Source organism: Vipera berus, assembly GCF_964194415.1.
Source record: "Vipera berus genome assembly, chromosome: Z".
NCBI classification, from domain to species: Eukaryota; Metazoa; Chordata; class Lepidosauria; order Squamata; family Viperidae; genus Vipera; species Vipera berus.
Window position 1 is genome coordinate 95835724 of NC_138205.1, and position 15479 is coordinate 95851202.

General features: G+C 39.0%; 1 protein-coding gene across 1 annotated transcript in view; it reads right to left on the reverse strand.

Moving 5' to 3' along the window:
• HDAC9 (histone deacetylase 9) overlaps positions 1-15479 on the reverse strand; it is a gene marked incomplete at both ends in the record, with an annotated part of 190569 nt that overhangs the window by 7740 nt on the left and 167350 nt on the right. Inside the window, one exon of the mRNA XM_081346258.1 lies at positions 12801-12948. Within this exon, the coding sequence (XP_081202384.1) occupies positions 12801-12948 (148 nt within the window). The remainder of the gene's footprint in view (positions 1-12800; positions 12949-15479) is intronic.

Here is a 15479-nt window from a genome sequence, read left to right on the forward strand (position 1 = left end):
TGTGTATGAGTTGTCTATAGGTGTAAATTACATATTGATAATGTCAATGAAATGTAATTCTTTCTTGAAATATTATGTAAAATTTCATATAAAATATGCATCTATATATGCATGATAAACAGAGATATAAATAGTAATTCTTTTTCTTTTTGTTATTCTTTAATATATTTCTCTCTCTCTCTCTCTCTCTCTCTCTCTCTCTCTCTCTCTCTCTCTCTCTCACACACACACACACACACACACACACACACACACACACACAAAACAACAAACAAATAAGCCCACTCTGTTAATAGATTGAGGGAGGTAGCAGTCTTATTTAAGATCTTAGCAAATCAAGTTAAGTGGAAAGGATAGCTGATTAGGACACTCTCAAAATATGTCAGCCACTAATTAGTTTAAACCCTGTAATTTGATATGCCAAGCTAATTACATTTTATATTTGCTATTCCAAAATTTGGCTTTATTTCACTACAAAAATTAGATTTATGGAGGCCTAAATTATAGTAGGCATTGCATTCTAAAAAACAAAGACTTTTCATGTCTGAATCTGAATTGCAAAGAAACTTGCAATTGCTAATTTTGTCTTCTTTTCTTGTAAGATTACTTACAACCTGGATTAAAATTCTCCTCCTCCTCATGTAAATTCTGTTCCAAGAAAAATTCTTCTATTTAAAGGATATAAGTAACACCTTATACCATTTGTGTAAATATCTGATCCTGCTTTAGTATGAATGCTGTTTAGCATTAATCTTAATGTATAATTTGTTTGGATATACTCTTTCTGTTGAAGTGGGATGAACAAAGAAATGCTAAATAAGCATGATTTATGGTGTTGAGAAAGGGATAGGCAGACACATACAATCTGCCATGGTCTGCCCTGTGAAGATTTTTGTAAATATTTCCAATTCATCTTCACACATATCATTATTAATAGTGGCATTCTCAATGGTCAGAAATTTATTATAGATTCCAGATTCAGTATCATGTAGATCAGTGTTTCTTAAAATTTTTGCTCTCAAGATTTCTTCCCATTTTTAAAAGTTGAGCACTCCAAAAGAGCTTTTGTTTTTATGGGTTATATTTATTGATATTTATTGTATTAAATATTAAATTTGATGCATTCATTAGAATATTTATTGAATCATGTAAAAATAACAATATTACATTATTAGTTATTAACATAACTAATAAAAATCACTATATTTTTATCAAATAAATAATGAAAACAGTGATATGGTTTTAAATTTTTGCAAATATTTTCAATATCTGGCAAATAATTTTGTTTTTGAGACACTCTTGGCTCTTCAGATCACATTTTAAGAAATACTGACATAGATTACAATGTGAATATAGGGAATGGGAAAACTTAACCAAATTTATATAGTTCTATAAAATGACATGTATATATGTAGCTTATAAGAGATTTCTAGAAGAGTGATTTAAAAATTAAGAGAGACTTTACTGAATTGTGTTTGCATAAGTGTAATCCTTTCAAGTTAATTAAAGGTGTAAGAAAACTGTGGGATGAAATGGCATTTAGTACTTTAAATATACATTTCCATATGTGCAATATACTTATACTATTTTCCAGTGAAGGCTAGAACACTAATATAGAATTCTAATCATGTGAGTAAAAGTACCAATCAAAATTTTCAATATAAAATCTTCCTGAATGGTCTAAATTATACTCATAGTTTAGATAATATTCTTAAACAAACTAACATCTTCCCATCTTATTGTCTACTGTTAAAGCTACTGAATGTTGTTGAAATGGAAGTTCTTAAGTGGGGAGCACTTGTAGTGGAGCACTTGGATGATGTGGGTAGTTTTATGATAGATTTGTGTTTCTAATTTGCTGTCAATGCCTCTGTGGTGAGCTATCAGGAAAGGTAGTGTGTTATTGTTTTCTTCTATCCTATAGAATTTTATTTCTTTGAAGATGCTGCTGATGGTTTTGTGTGTGTTTTCTAGTTGGTCCTTTTTATTATGACAAAGGTGTCATCTACTACCCGATCCATACTTTGAGTTGTATGCATAGGAATGCTACAGTTTCTGGGCATTGCATTACAGTCTCTGAAACAACCAAGTTCAGACAGTATCAAGGACCCAACTGTTTGTGGACATGCCCTAAAGCAAAAAAGTTTTGGATTAAGATACATACATGGTTGGGAAAGATGACTAAAAGACAGAATTTAAGGAATATTAGGATCTAATTATGAGAAGGAGAATGAATGTTTAATATTGCACGTACTGACAGCAGCGAGAATATCATTTGCCCAATACTGGAAAAATGAAAGCTTATCAACTGAAGAGGTTTTAATTAAGAAAATCTTAGAATGTGCAGAAATGGATAGACTGACGTTAGAGATTAAAGAGAAAGAAGATTCAGTTTATTGTAGAACATGGGATAATTTTTAGCAATGGTTAGGAAAACGAACTAGTGAGAAATGAATGTGATATGTTATTTTAAATATACCGTAGTTTCCGGCGTATAAGACGACTTTTTAACCCATGAAAATCTTCTCAAAAGTCAGGGGTCGTCTTATACGCTGGGTGCTGAAACTTTAGGGACAGGGCTGGCTGGAAAACCTGGAGCAGATCTTCCATTTAGTCTGCGCAGGAAAAGCGGGACCAATTGGAGTAGAAGCTGCAGTCTGTGATTTTTTACAGGCTGGGGTCTGAGCGTCTTTCCTTCTAAAGTTGAAGAGCAGCTGTAGGCAGGTGGGGAATGCAAGAGCAACTTGAAAGGTAGGTGGGGAGTGCTGTAGCCAGAGCAGCTGCTTAGCTCTAAGGACACATTTGACTCAGGAACTGGGCGGGCTGGCTGGAAAACCTGGAGCGGATTTCCTGTTTGGTCTTTTTTTTTTTAATCCCATTTATATCCTGCCCTTCTCCGAAGACTCAGGGCGGCTTACAATTTAAAGCACAAATCAATGTGCTTAGCAATAGCCTTCATTCTATGTATATGCCTGCTTATTAGAGCTTTCACCCCAACCCCCCACAAGCAGCATTATTACAAAGTCAGCTTATTGCTCCCAACAATCTGAGTCCTCATTTTACCTACCTCGGAAGGATGGAAGCCTGCCTCAACCTTGAGCCTGGTGGGATGAGAACCTGCACTAATTGCAGGCAGCTGGTGTTACTTAAGGCTCTGCACAGGGAAAGCTTTAGAGTGAATTAGGAAAAGTGAAAAAGTGAATTAGGAAAATAGGAAACGGTTGCTGGAATTGGGTATGTGTAGTTTAACGAAGAGAAGGGTGAGGGGTGACATGATAGCAGTGATCCAATATCTCAGGGGCTGCCACAAAGAAGAGGGAGCCAAGCTATTCTCCAAAGCACCTGAAAGCAGGACAAGAAGCAATGGATGGAAACTAGTCAAGGAGAGAAGCAACCTAGAACTAAGGAGAAACTTCCTGACAGTTAGAACAACTAACCAGTGGAACAACCTGCCTCCAGAAGTGGTGAATGCTCCAACACTGGAAGTTTTTAAGAAGAGACTGGACAGCCATTTGTCTGAAATGGTATAGGGTTTCCTGCCTTAGCAGGGGGTTGGACTAGATGACCTCCAAGGTCCCTTCCAACATTATTATTATTATTATTATTATTATTATTATTATTATTATTATTATTATTATTATTTTATTATTATTATTTTATTATTATTATTATTATTAAGTTTAATCCACTTGCACTGTTTTATGTTTACATGTTTGATGACAAACAGCCTTATGTTTATAAGTGACAGTTTTCCTACTAAGTACCTGCATGTCATATACATTTGAATTAAAATTACCATATTAAAATCAAATCTGATGTTTTTTAATTTTTATTTGGTGTGCGTTGGAAGAGGGGTAGTCTTATACAGCGAGTATAGCCCAAACCCTATAATTTAACAGGAAATGTAGGGGGTCGTCTTATACGCCCAGTTGTCTTATACGCTGGAAAATACAGTATATTAGTAAGAAGAATGACATGTATTGATTAACTGATACTGTTTTTCATTATCATTTATTACATTCTCTACAGTTATCTATTACTATATTAACTATTGTTAATTGAACATATGTACCCAGAGAATAGCCTGTATGCTAAGAATGAAAGTGTTATTGGGGGACAACCCTAATGTTGATCCCAGCCCTGTCCTAATCCCAACCCCAACTCCAATCCTGATCCCAACCCCACCATAAACCCTAATCCTTAACCTGATCCTATTTTATCCCTAACGCTATAAAATTCAATATTTTTTTTAAAGAAGGACCCAACTGTTCAACTATTCTCTTCTATCAGCATGAAAGAAATCTTCTGACAACTCATTGAAATGTAGATCCTTGTCAGCCTGATGTAAGTCATTTCCCCCCGTGCCCTCCAGGGAAGGATGATAATTGCAGAAATTAATTTTTTCTAATATCCATTTTGGCATAAACTTTCTGGGAATGAAACATCCAAATTTACTTCCAGCAGAATCTGTTATGGAATTCATTTTAAATCCTTAGACTTAGGCAAGTCAGTTCTTTACAAGCAAATTCTATTGTTGCAAGTTCATGATGAACATGGGCAAAAGACCTGCTGGACCTTGGGGATTAAAGATAACAGTTGTATCTGTTAGGACTCTGTTAGGTGGGCTACACAAAATGTTTTTTTAAATAGATCCACAACCTTCTCTTCATAACATTCAAAGCAATTCATTTGTAAAGGGTTTGGTTGTTTTTGACTCCTTTTTCTCCTTTCTTTCACTCAATGGATTCAGTCCAATTCTATTCCATTTGGATTTTCCTTATTCTGCAAAAGTGCCAAAAGCATTTGGCTTGAATAAAAGTAAAAAGTGTACAATGGCTTTTTTTTTTACAGAGACATTGTAAAACTTTTTTCAGTGATCTCTCTCTCTCTCTCTCTCTCTCTCTCTCTCACACACACACACACACACACTCAGACACACACACACACACAAACACACACACACACACAGAGAGACTGCTCTGTGCATTGAACTATTCACACATCATGTGGAAATACTTGATAGGTGAAGTGAATTGGCAGTTTTTCTTTCATTTTATAGAATTGTTAAATTTATGTCCAAGTCAGCCACATTTCATCAATGTGAAATAATGGTTGACAAGCAGGGGAAATAAATTCTCTTTGTTATTCATTGATCCCATTTCACTTAAAAACAATGTATGATTTACTTTATTCATAGAAAGACAACTCCTGATTTTAGCCAGTGCAATGCACAAACATTAATATTTCTGATCAGTGTAAGATAATCCTGGATCTTCCTTACTCTTTTTTTTTGTAAAGGACAACATCTTAAGTTACAGTACCACTTAATTACTAAATTACTAAACATACTTGTCTACTTTTGCCATTTTTTTGTTCCTATCAGTAAATGACTTTTTAAGTCTGTGATGATAAATAAGAAAGTCTCAAGTCACATATGTCTATAAAAACTAAGGGGAGATTAAAATCTAAAATATGTATACATAAGAAAATCATAATATATTTCATTAATTGGATTATTATAAGGGATGTAAACTTAGGAAAGAATACAGAGATTTCAAAAGAGGTCAGGTGTTTTCCAGGTGCTATTGCCAGTAGGGACAAGAAACGTAGTCAAGAATTCCAGCAAGGACTGTGATGTGGACACTATTGTACATCTTGACACTAATGATCTGTCCCAAAAAGATGTACTCTCTGTGCAGAATGATTTCCAGAGCTTGGGGCAGGAACTCAGCAGGATAGGCTGTAGGATCACTTTTTCAGAGGTTTTACCAGTGTATAAGGCCAGCGTATAGCAGAATTCAATATGTGGCTAAAGGAGTGGTGTAAAGGGGAAGGCTTTGGTTATATTAGTCACAGTGTCTGTAGATGGTCCAATGAAAAAATGTACAAAAGAGATGGTTTGCATCTATCCAAGAGAGGGACTGAGTAACTTGGCAATAAATTCACAGATTTTCTGGAGTGATATTTAAACTAAACAATGGGGACAGTGAGTTCATTGATACAGAACACCCCTGTCCCCGGCAATCTAACAATTATAGAGTTATAAGTGCATGTAACATAGATGTGTGTGTGGACAAGAATATCAACCTTGCTGTCAAGCACAAATCAAGCTTTTAACAGCGAGTGCCACACAAAGTGAACTAACCAAACAGGTAGTAAGAAAATAGGGGAACTCAGGCACCACACAGGTTATGTAGAAAGTAAACACAGGGTCAGTCATAAAGGACTCAAATGTCTATACACCAATGCACAGAGTATGAACAGTGAGCAGGGTGAACTAGAAATTCAGGTAAATGAGGGCAGATATGATATTGTTGCCATTACGGAAAAATGGTGGGATGAAACTCACAAATGGAACACACAGCTAGAGGGATTTAAATTATTTAAAAGAAACAGACCAAATAAAAGAGGAGGTGGAGTTGCTCTTTATATAAGAAATAACTACATCTCTACAGAAATAGAGCACAACAATGATGAAAACTGTAAACCTGAGTGCATTTGGGTCAATATAAAAGGGGGGAAAATGACATTGCCTTAGGTGTAAACTATAGGCCACCCAACCAAACAGAGGAAATAGATGAACTTTTTGCTAGTCAGCTAACTAAGGTATGTAGGAAGCACATCACAATGTGCACAGTAATTGGGGACTTTAATTACCCTGACATCAACTGGGAGACAAACTCTGCACCAAGTGTAAGATCTAACAGATTCCTGACAAACCTAGCAGACAACTTTGTCTCCCAAAAAGTAGAGAGGGGAACTAGGGGATTAGCCATATTGGATCTAATCCTCACTAACAGAGATGAAATGATAGAAGGTGTTGAAGCCACAGGAACCTTGGGAGGAAGTGATCATGCAATATTGGAATTCAACATTCTGGAAGCACAAGCAATAGAATACAGTCAAACTAGAGTCTTGGACTTTAAAAGAACTAATTTCAATAAACTTAGAGAGAGCTATGGAAGGATTCCATGGATAAGAATCCTCAAAGGGAAAACAACTGAAGAAGCTTGGGAAATTTTGAAAAGTGAGATAATAAAGGCCCAGTCTAGTACAATACCAACAAAGAAGAAAAATAACAGCTCTCAAAAGAAACCAGCATGGCTGCATAAAGAACTCTCTGATAAATTGAAAGATAAAAAGGACAAGTATAAGAATTGGAAAGAGGGGCACATAACTAAGTCAGAATATCAGCAAATAGCCCGTGCCTGCAAAGATGAAGTGAGGAAAGCTAAGGCTCAAAATGAAATAAGGCTTGCGACCAAAGTCAAAAATAACCAAAAAAAAGCTTCTTTCAACATGTAAAAAACAAGAAAAAAGTGAAGGAAATGATTGGTCTATTAGTGGGGGAAAGTGGCAAGAAGGTGACAAGCAACAGGGAGAAAGCAGAACTATTTAACTCATTTTTTGCATCTGTCTTTTCACAAAGGGAAAAAACAAACCAACCTATCAAAAACAGTGCCATAAAAAACAGAATAGAAACACAAGTTAAGATAGGCAAGAAAATGGTACGTGAGCACCTGTCCAGCCTAGATGAGTTCAAATCACCAGAACCAGATGGATTACACCCCAAGGTTCTCAAGGAACTGGCAGATGTGATCTCAGAACCACTGAACTGTATTTTTCAAAGATCCTGGACCACTGGGGAACTACCAGAGGACTGGAAAAGAGCTGATGTAGTTCCCATCTTCAAAAAAGGGGGAAAAATAGATCCAGGAAACTACAGACCTATCAGACTGACCTCAACACCTGGGAAGATTCTGGAAAAGATAATCAAACAACGAATCAGCAAGCACCTAGAGGCAAACAAAATCATTACTAAAAGCCAACATGGGTTTGTCAAAAACAGATCATGCCAGACAAATCTTATTGCATTCTTTGACCAAGTGACAAAATTAGTGAACCAGAGGAATGCTGTGGATATAATTTACTTGGACTTCAGTAAGGCATTTGATAAAGTAGATCACAACCTACTACTTGATAAGCTAGAAAAATGTGGGTTACATAGCATCACCACCAGATGGATTCGTAGCTGGCTGACCGGCTGTACTCAGCATGTGGTCCTCAATGGAACTGCATCTACATAGAGGAAAGTGTGTAGTGGGGTGCCCCAAGGCTCTGTTCTGGGCCCAGTTATTTTGTCAGGAGACATGAAGGGTTGCATATTATGGGGCAACAGAGTTATTATTCCCACAACTTTGAGGGACAGAGTCTTACATTCCTTACATGAAGGCCATCCAGGCATTGTACGAATGAAAGCATTGGCTAGAAGCTACCTGTGGTGGCCTGGCCTGGATAAGGCTGTAGAGGATCAAGTCCATGGTTGCTATACCTGTCAGGGGTCTAGGCCTGAAATGCCTCAGGCCCCAGTTCATAGGTGGGAGGAAACACATACCCCCTGGTCCAGGGTTCATATAGACTATGCTGGGCCTTTTCAAGGGCAGCTTTTTATGGTAGTAGTGGATAGCCACTCAAAATGGCTGGAAGTAGTTCCAGTCCCTAATATGACTACTGCTAGGACCATCCAGGTGCTGAGAAAACTCTTTGCAACACATGGGTTGCCTGATGTTTTGGTTTCTGATAATGGGGCTCAATTCACTGCTGCTGAGTTTCAGGTTTTTCTCAGAGCTAACCTCATCAGATGTCTGCACCATTTCACCCCTCTACGAATGGACAAGCCGAATGCATGGTGTGGACAACAAAGGAGGCGCTCAAGTGTATCATCACAGGTGACTGGCATCATAGACTGGCAGATTTCTTGCTCTGTCAACACACTACACCCTGCACAGCTACAGGAAAAAGTCCTGAGCTTCATTGGGGATGGCGATTGATTACTAAACTGGACAGGTTGCATCCAGACAGAGTGGCATTCGAAGCCTCTAAACCAAAACCCCCGAGGGGGCTGCAAACAGGTGATTGGGTTTGGGCCAGAAATTATGGGCCTGGAAACTTGTGGGTTCCTGGTCAGGTGGTCAAAGAATCCAGACCCCTATCTTACAAAGTGGGGTTGGAGGGAGGGCGACAGGTCAGAAGACATATTGGCCAACTTAGAAAAAGAGTCCCAGGGTGGTCACTAAGTGAGGACTATGGCACAAGTCCCTTCCAAGGTCCTAAAGCTGGCATCCAGGCCAGCTCACACCAGTACCACCAGGGTTTTCCTTCCTCAGTGGAACTTAATCCAGAAGAGGAACATGGCAGCTCATGGAACCCCTGACCAGGCAAACCAGCCAAATGTCAGCGACCTTTGTGCCTACTCTGCAAAACAGTCAGACTCTGGGGTGGGCCCACCGGAAGAGGCCAGCCAGAGTAACTCAACTCCCCTGGACACAGGAGCTCAGGGGGACAATGGTCTACCCGGCCCAATGGGTGAGTTGGTAGACCACAAGGTGACTGGAAACCCTCGGCGTTCATCCAGACCACATAAAACCCCAGCATATCTTAAAGACTATGTTTTAAAATAAAGTGATGTGTAATTGTATGACAGTTTGCCACTATCTACAGAAATTGGGGGTGCATTGTAACTGCTGTAAGACATGCTCATTGAGACGTTGTTTTATCTCTTGTAGTATATTGCATAGACATATCGTTCTTTAATTTCCTTGTAGTCCACTCTACTAGGCACGTCTGAGAAGGTCGCGTAAGGATTCCTAACTACCTTAGCTTTACAAAACATCACATTTATTATTGTTTAATATTATTATTTTAGTTGGCCCTTGACTAACGGTTCTCCAGCAACTCAGACAGGACGTCTCCAGTCCTGCAATTGGTCAACTTTGGGCAGCAAGTATAGCTTCAATCTGATTGGTTAATACCATAGGGCCTGGTTATATATTGAGGCAGGGTGACTCCAATCTCTCAGTACAGTTTCTGCTTAAATAAAGTATGTGTTTGTCTGTACTCCTCTGCGTGTTCTCATTCCTGCTCATCAGAGCCCACGACTTAATATAGTGGACAATCACTTCAATAAGAGCCAGCAGTGTGCTGCAGCTGCCAAAAAAGCCAACACAGTGCTAGGCTGCATTAACAGAGGGATAGAATCATTGTAAAGTGAAGTATTAATACCACTTTACAATGCTTTGGTAAGGCCACACTTGAAATACTGCATCCAGTTTTGGTCACCACAATGTAAAAAAAGATGTTGAAACTCTAGAAAGAATACAGAGAAGAGTAATAAAGATGATTAGGGGACTGGAAGCTAAAACATATAAGGAACAGTTGCTGGAATTGGGTATGTCTAATATAATGAAGAAAAGGGTGAAGGGTGACATGATAGCAGTGTTCCAAATTTTCAGGGGCTGTTCCAATATCTCAGGGGCTGCCACAAAGAAGAAGGAGTCAAGCTATTCTCCAAAGCACAGGAGAAGAAGCAACGGATGGAAACTAGTCAAGGAGAGAAGCAACCTAGAACTAAGGAGAAACTTCCTCACAGTTAAAAACAATTAACCAGTGGAACAACCTGCCTCCAGACTAGACAGCCATTTGTATGAAATGGTATAGGGTTTCCTGCCTGAGCAGGGGGTTGGACTAGATGACCTCCAATGTGCCTTCCAACTTTATTATTATTATTATCTCTAAATGAAAATAAAATGATGTTAAATGCAATTATTGTTCCAAGTATACTTAATGCTTTAACTTGAATCCATCCCATTCTGAAATATGCCATTGTAATGCAGCCCTGGGCCCCTCAACCTTGGCATATTCTTAATGTGGGAATAGTGAAATTAGATGAATTGGCCACACTGTGTAAATTAGTTATCTTCAGAATTACTATACAGAATTTAGAAGAATTCTATTTCTTCTGAATTCTTTTTCATCTTTATCGAGTTTTTAGTGCAACCCTGAGGATAGAAATTGTATAATAATAATAATAATAATAATAATAATAATAATAATAATAATAATAATAATAATAATAATAATAATAATAATAAAAAAGTTGGAAGGTACCTTGGAGATCATCTAGTCCAACCCCCTGCTCAGGCAGGAAACCCTATACCATTTCAGACAAATGGCTGTCCAGTCTCTTCTTAAAAACTTCCAATTTTGGAGCATTCACCGCTTCTGGAGGCAAGTATTGATTTTTGCAAGTTCCTCTGGGACCCTTTTGGGCTGAAAAGCACATAACTATACACAATTATGTATTTATATTTCATCTTTATTTCATTATGAAGTTCAAGAAAGCACATATTAGGGTTCCCAGATGTCCTTTCATGCAGCTATTAAAAATATCAATACATGTACAGATTCAGCTGGATTATTTCATCATATGCCTCAGTCACATTGGTCCCACTTACTGTAAGCTCCTGAAAATTCACTGACTTGAAATTGATAAGCTGAATTGATAAGGTTCTGAATGGAGATTCAAATACTCTGCCTGCTTTTATTTCCCAGAAAGCATTGGGAGAATCCCAGGTGAAACCCAATATTTTATTTCAAATTCACTTTTGTAGCTGAGTTTCCTAGTTTCCATGTTAGCAGTCTATGCAAGATCTAAGCGTGCCTTGAGTAGAAATATTCCTTTTCCCTCTTACAACTATCTTACTAATCTTCACTAATTTAACAAAATTGCTGCCTGATCATGGTTTTCTTGATGAATATTTAATGTTTATGAGGTCTAGATATATCACATAGAAGGAATCTATGGGAAAATGTACAAAGGGTGGACAAGGGAGGGATTGAAACTTTGCAGGACTGTATGGCTATACCATATAGAGTATACCAAAGATAATAATGCCTTAACAAGAAATTCAATTGGATTGGGATCTGGGAAAATAATTCAGGACATTAATGAAGTCAGCCCTTGGAATGACTAGTTCATCTTTTTTCATGGAGCTTTGTCTTGCTCAGTGCTTCTGATACTAAAGATATTACTTGGTGAACTTTTGATCTACTTATTGCAGCATTAGTGGACATTACAGTTACATTCCAGGTGCAGTAAAGATTTCTATTTTCAAAAAACAATGTATAATGATTCTCTTAGCTGCTGTTTTTAAAAGCTTTAAGGGGACATGCTTTGTTTAACCTTAGGAACAATAACATAGCAATTGTCCTTTTCTTAGGATCTCCAATCTTTTCAACAAAACTTGGGCATGGTAATAAACAACAACAGTGTTGCAGGAGTGGTAATAAGCTACAGATGTAAGAAATAAGCTACAGATAGTATTCAACTTATGACTGCAATTGGGATGTGTCTTTCTTAGGTTTTTCCAGTCATAAATTATGGCAGCCACATGATTGAACCTGATTTTGTAACACTTTTTGTGACAGTCATTAACTTAATCGTCATGATTATAAAGCAAATCTGTATTAAGCCAATGCTATGTTATAAATGTAAGCGCATATTTCTGAATGGATGGTTTTGCTGGAAATCGACAAAAATGTCACAAATTGGTCACATCACTGTGGGACACTACACTCAGTTGTAAAGGCAAGCCAGCTGCCCGGCACCCAAAATAAGAATCCCAAAACCATTTAGTATTTTTTTTGCATTTCCAGTTTTAAAAAAAAGTTTAACAGAATAACAGCATTGGAAGGTATTTTGGAGGTCTTCTAGTCCAACCACCTGCTCAAGCAGGAAACCCTATAACATTTCAGACAAATCGTTCAATTTCTTCTTAAAAACTTCCAGTGTTGGAGCATCCACAACTTCTGGAGGCAAGCCATTCTACTGATTAGTTAAAGCACACAAAAGATCCTGGGCTTTAAAAACAAAAAACAATGAAAATGCAGCTTTTAATGCATTTTCTCAGTTATGCCACTAATTTATTTGACACTTTTAGTGTCTTAGATTTTGGACTTACCTGCCATGTCCTCGTAGAAAAGACTGTTCAACATCCACTGAAAGTAAGGCCATAGCTGAGACTGCCTCTGTCTCCTCTCTCTCTTGAGTTTCAGCCAACGTACAGCTAACTGGCATGATATAAGGCTTCACAGACTTCCAGTACTTTCCTAAAGAAAACATACCATAATTTATGGGAAATCTCACTAACATGGTGGTATAAGCCCAAGTAGTTGCTTAAGTTCAACACAGAGAGCTTCTAAGTATATGAGTATGAGTAACTAGGATTCCAAATGACTGCAAGTGAAGTTATGTTTCTGAGCCCTCAGTGCCAAGTTGGAAAGTTCTCTCTCTTTCCAAGGTCTGTGTCACAGCTTTCTGAGAAAGTAATAAACTAAAAAGATCAGCACAGAATTTAATGATCTCTGAGCATCTGAGAAAGAAACACTGAAATTTTTTCCCTATAGAATGAGTATTTTCTACACCAGACATGTCAAACACAAGGCCCGGGGGCCAGATCCGGCCCGCAAAGTGGTTTCATGTGGCCCGCGAAGCCATCCTGGAAACAGTGAGGGAACGGCCCCCACTGCCTTGGCCCTGGCCCAGAGACCCTTCTCCTGCCAGAGACCCTCAGATCTGTCCCACTCCTGCCCAGGCCCCCATAGGCACCCTTGATGCGAACGATGTAGAGCTGGCCACACCCACCCAGTAGGCCATACACACTCTAGCCACGCCCACCCAGTAGGCCACGCCCACCCTGGCCATACCCACCCGGCCCCCTGAGGCCAACCGCAATGCTGATGCGGCCCTCAATGAAATTGAGTTTGACACCCCTGTTCTATACTATCAGTATGTTCAAGATCTGGCATTTCTTAGAATTGGAAGATACATTTCTCACAAGCTTAAGTAGGAAATGGGGTTGGTGAAAATAAAGAGCAATCCAGAAATGCCTGTGACAGGAGCAGAAACTAGAAAGGCCAGGACAGATCTTTCTAACAGTTATGTCATCAGAACAATCAGGTTTTTTAGTTCTGAATGTTCTTTCATCTACAAACATCAGGAGATGTACTAGAACAATAATTTATTTGCCATATGATTATATGCATTGGACTTTCCCCTTTTTCTTTTAATGTCTTTGATTCAGTGTTAATTCCTAATGACCACCTTGATAAGTCCCTGAAGTTTTCTTGGCTAGATTTCAGAAGTGATTTCCCCTTGCCTCCTTCCTAGTGTTGAGAGACAGGAACTAGCCCAAGGTTACGCTGCTGGCATTGTGCCTAAAGCAGGATTAGAATCTGTGGTCTCTTAATTTCTAATTCAATGACACCAATCTCTCTCTCTTTGATATGGGGCCATATATTATAGGGAATGTTATGTATTGAATATACTGTATATAAAGTTGTGTTAATCCCTGCTAAAGTGAAACTAACTTTAACTCCAACTGCTTGTGAAGCTAAAATGAAACTAACCGTTAGATGACCCTGACTGTTAACTCCAGCTGATTTTGGAGGGAAACTTTGAACATTCATATTTGAGCAAGTTTCTCAAATATTGTGATTGGTTAAGGCCCTGTGGGCTCAGAGTATAAATTACAGGCAATTGCCTGCAGTTCTCCAGTTCTAGTTTGAATCAATAAATAATGTTGTAACTATGCTGGTCTGCTCCTTGCCTACTGAAGCCCACTACTCAGACAAAGGTGGGATGCTGCAGAGGAGAGAGCTTCTGCTAGCCAAGAGAATGAAATCACTGTGTGATAGGCTGGATAAAGAGCCCCGGCAGGCCTAGTTCTCACCCCCCGCCTACTAGTAAGCCACAATGGAGGCACGCTGAAATCCCTGGGTGTCAGACCAGGTAAAGAGCCCTGGTGGGACCACGCTCCCTGCCCTGCCTGCCAGTAAGACACACTGGAGGCACAGATATACCTGAGGGATCAGTCCCCAGGATCCCAGAGTTCAGCACAGCTCCAACTGCAGCAATACAGGTATTAACCAGCACCACAGGGGCCTCCCCAAAATGGCTAAATTGGGAAGGCTCAATGAGTTTGATATTACTCATCCAGAACAATGGAGCTCATACATCTCCCAAGTAGACAACTATCTACGGGCTAACCAGATCACAGATTATGGCCTGAAGGCGGCAACCTTACTATGTATCTGTGGACAAGCCACGTTTGATATTGCTGACAGACTTCCAGAATTGCCGTGTTCCCATAAGAGAGGAAGCTACCATTAGAGTACAGTTCAGAGTTTGAGGGTCCCCTCACCATAGTGGTCATAGCGGGACCGTGCACTGGTTCGAGGCACTAGGCATCAGGGTGACGGGCTTCCATCGAACACAAATAACTGATCTAGCCAGCAGTATGCCAACAGTATGCTAACGTATTCAGCACAGAGTTGGAACAATACAAAGGGGCACCCATTTCACTCAACCTCGATCCAGCAGTAACTCCAATCTGATTAAAACCGCACAGGGTTCTCTTTGCACTGAAGCCTAAAATTGATGCAGAACTAGACAAGCTGGTACAGTAGGAAGTACTCCAACCGGTGGACTGTAGCCAGTGGGAAACTCCAATAGTTACCCCAGTTAAGCCTAATGGGGAAGTCCAGATCTGCGCAGACTATAAGTGCACCATAAACAAGGCACTACAGCAGCATGCTTCCCTTGTACCAGTAGTGAGCCACATCCTCACTTCGCTCTAGGG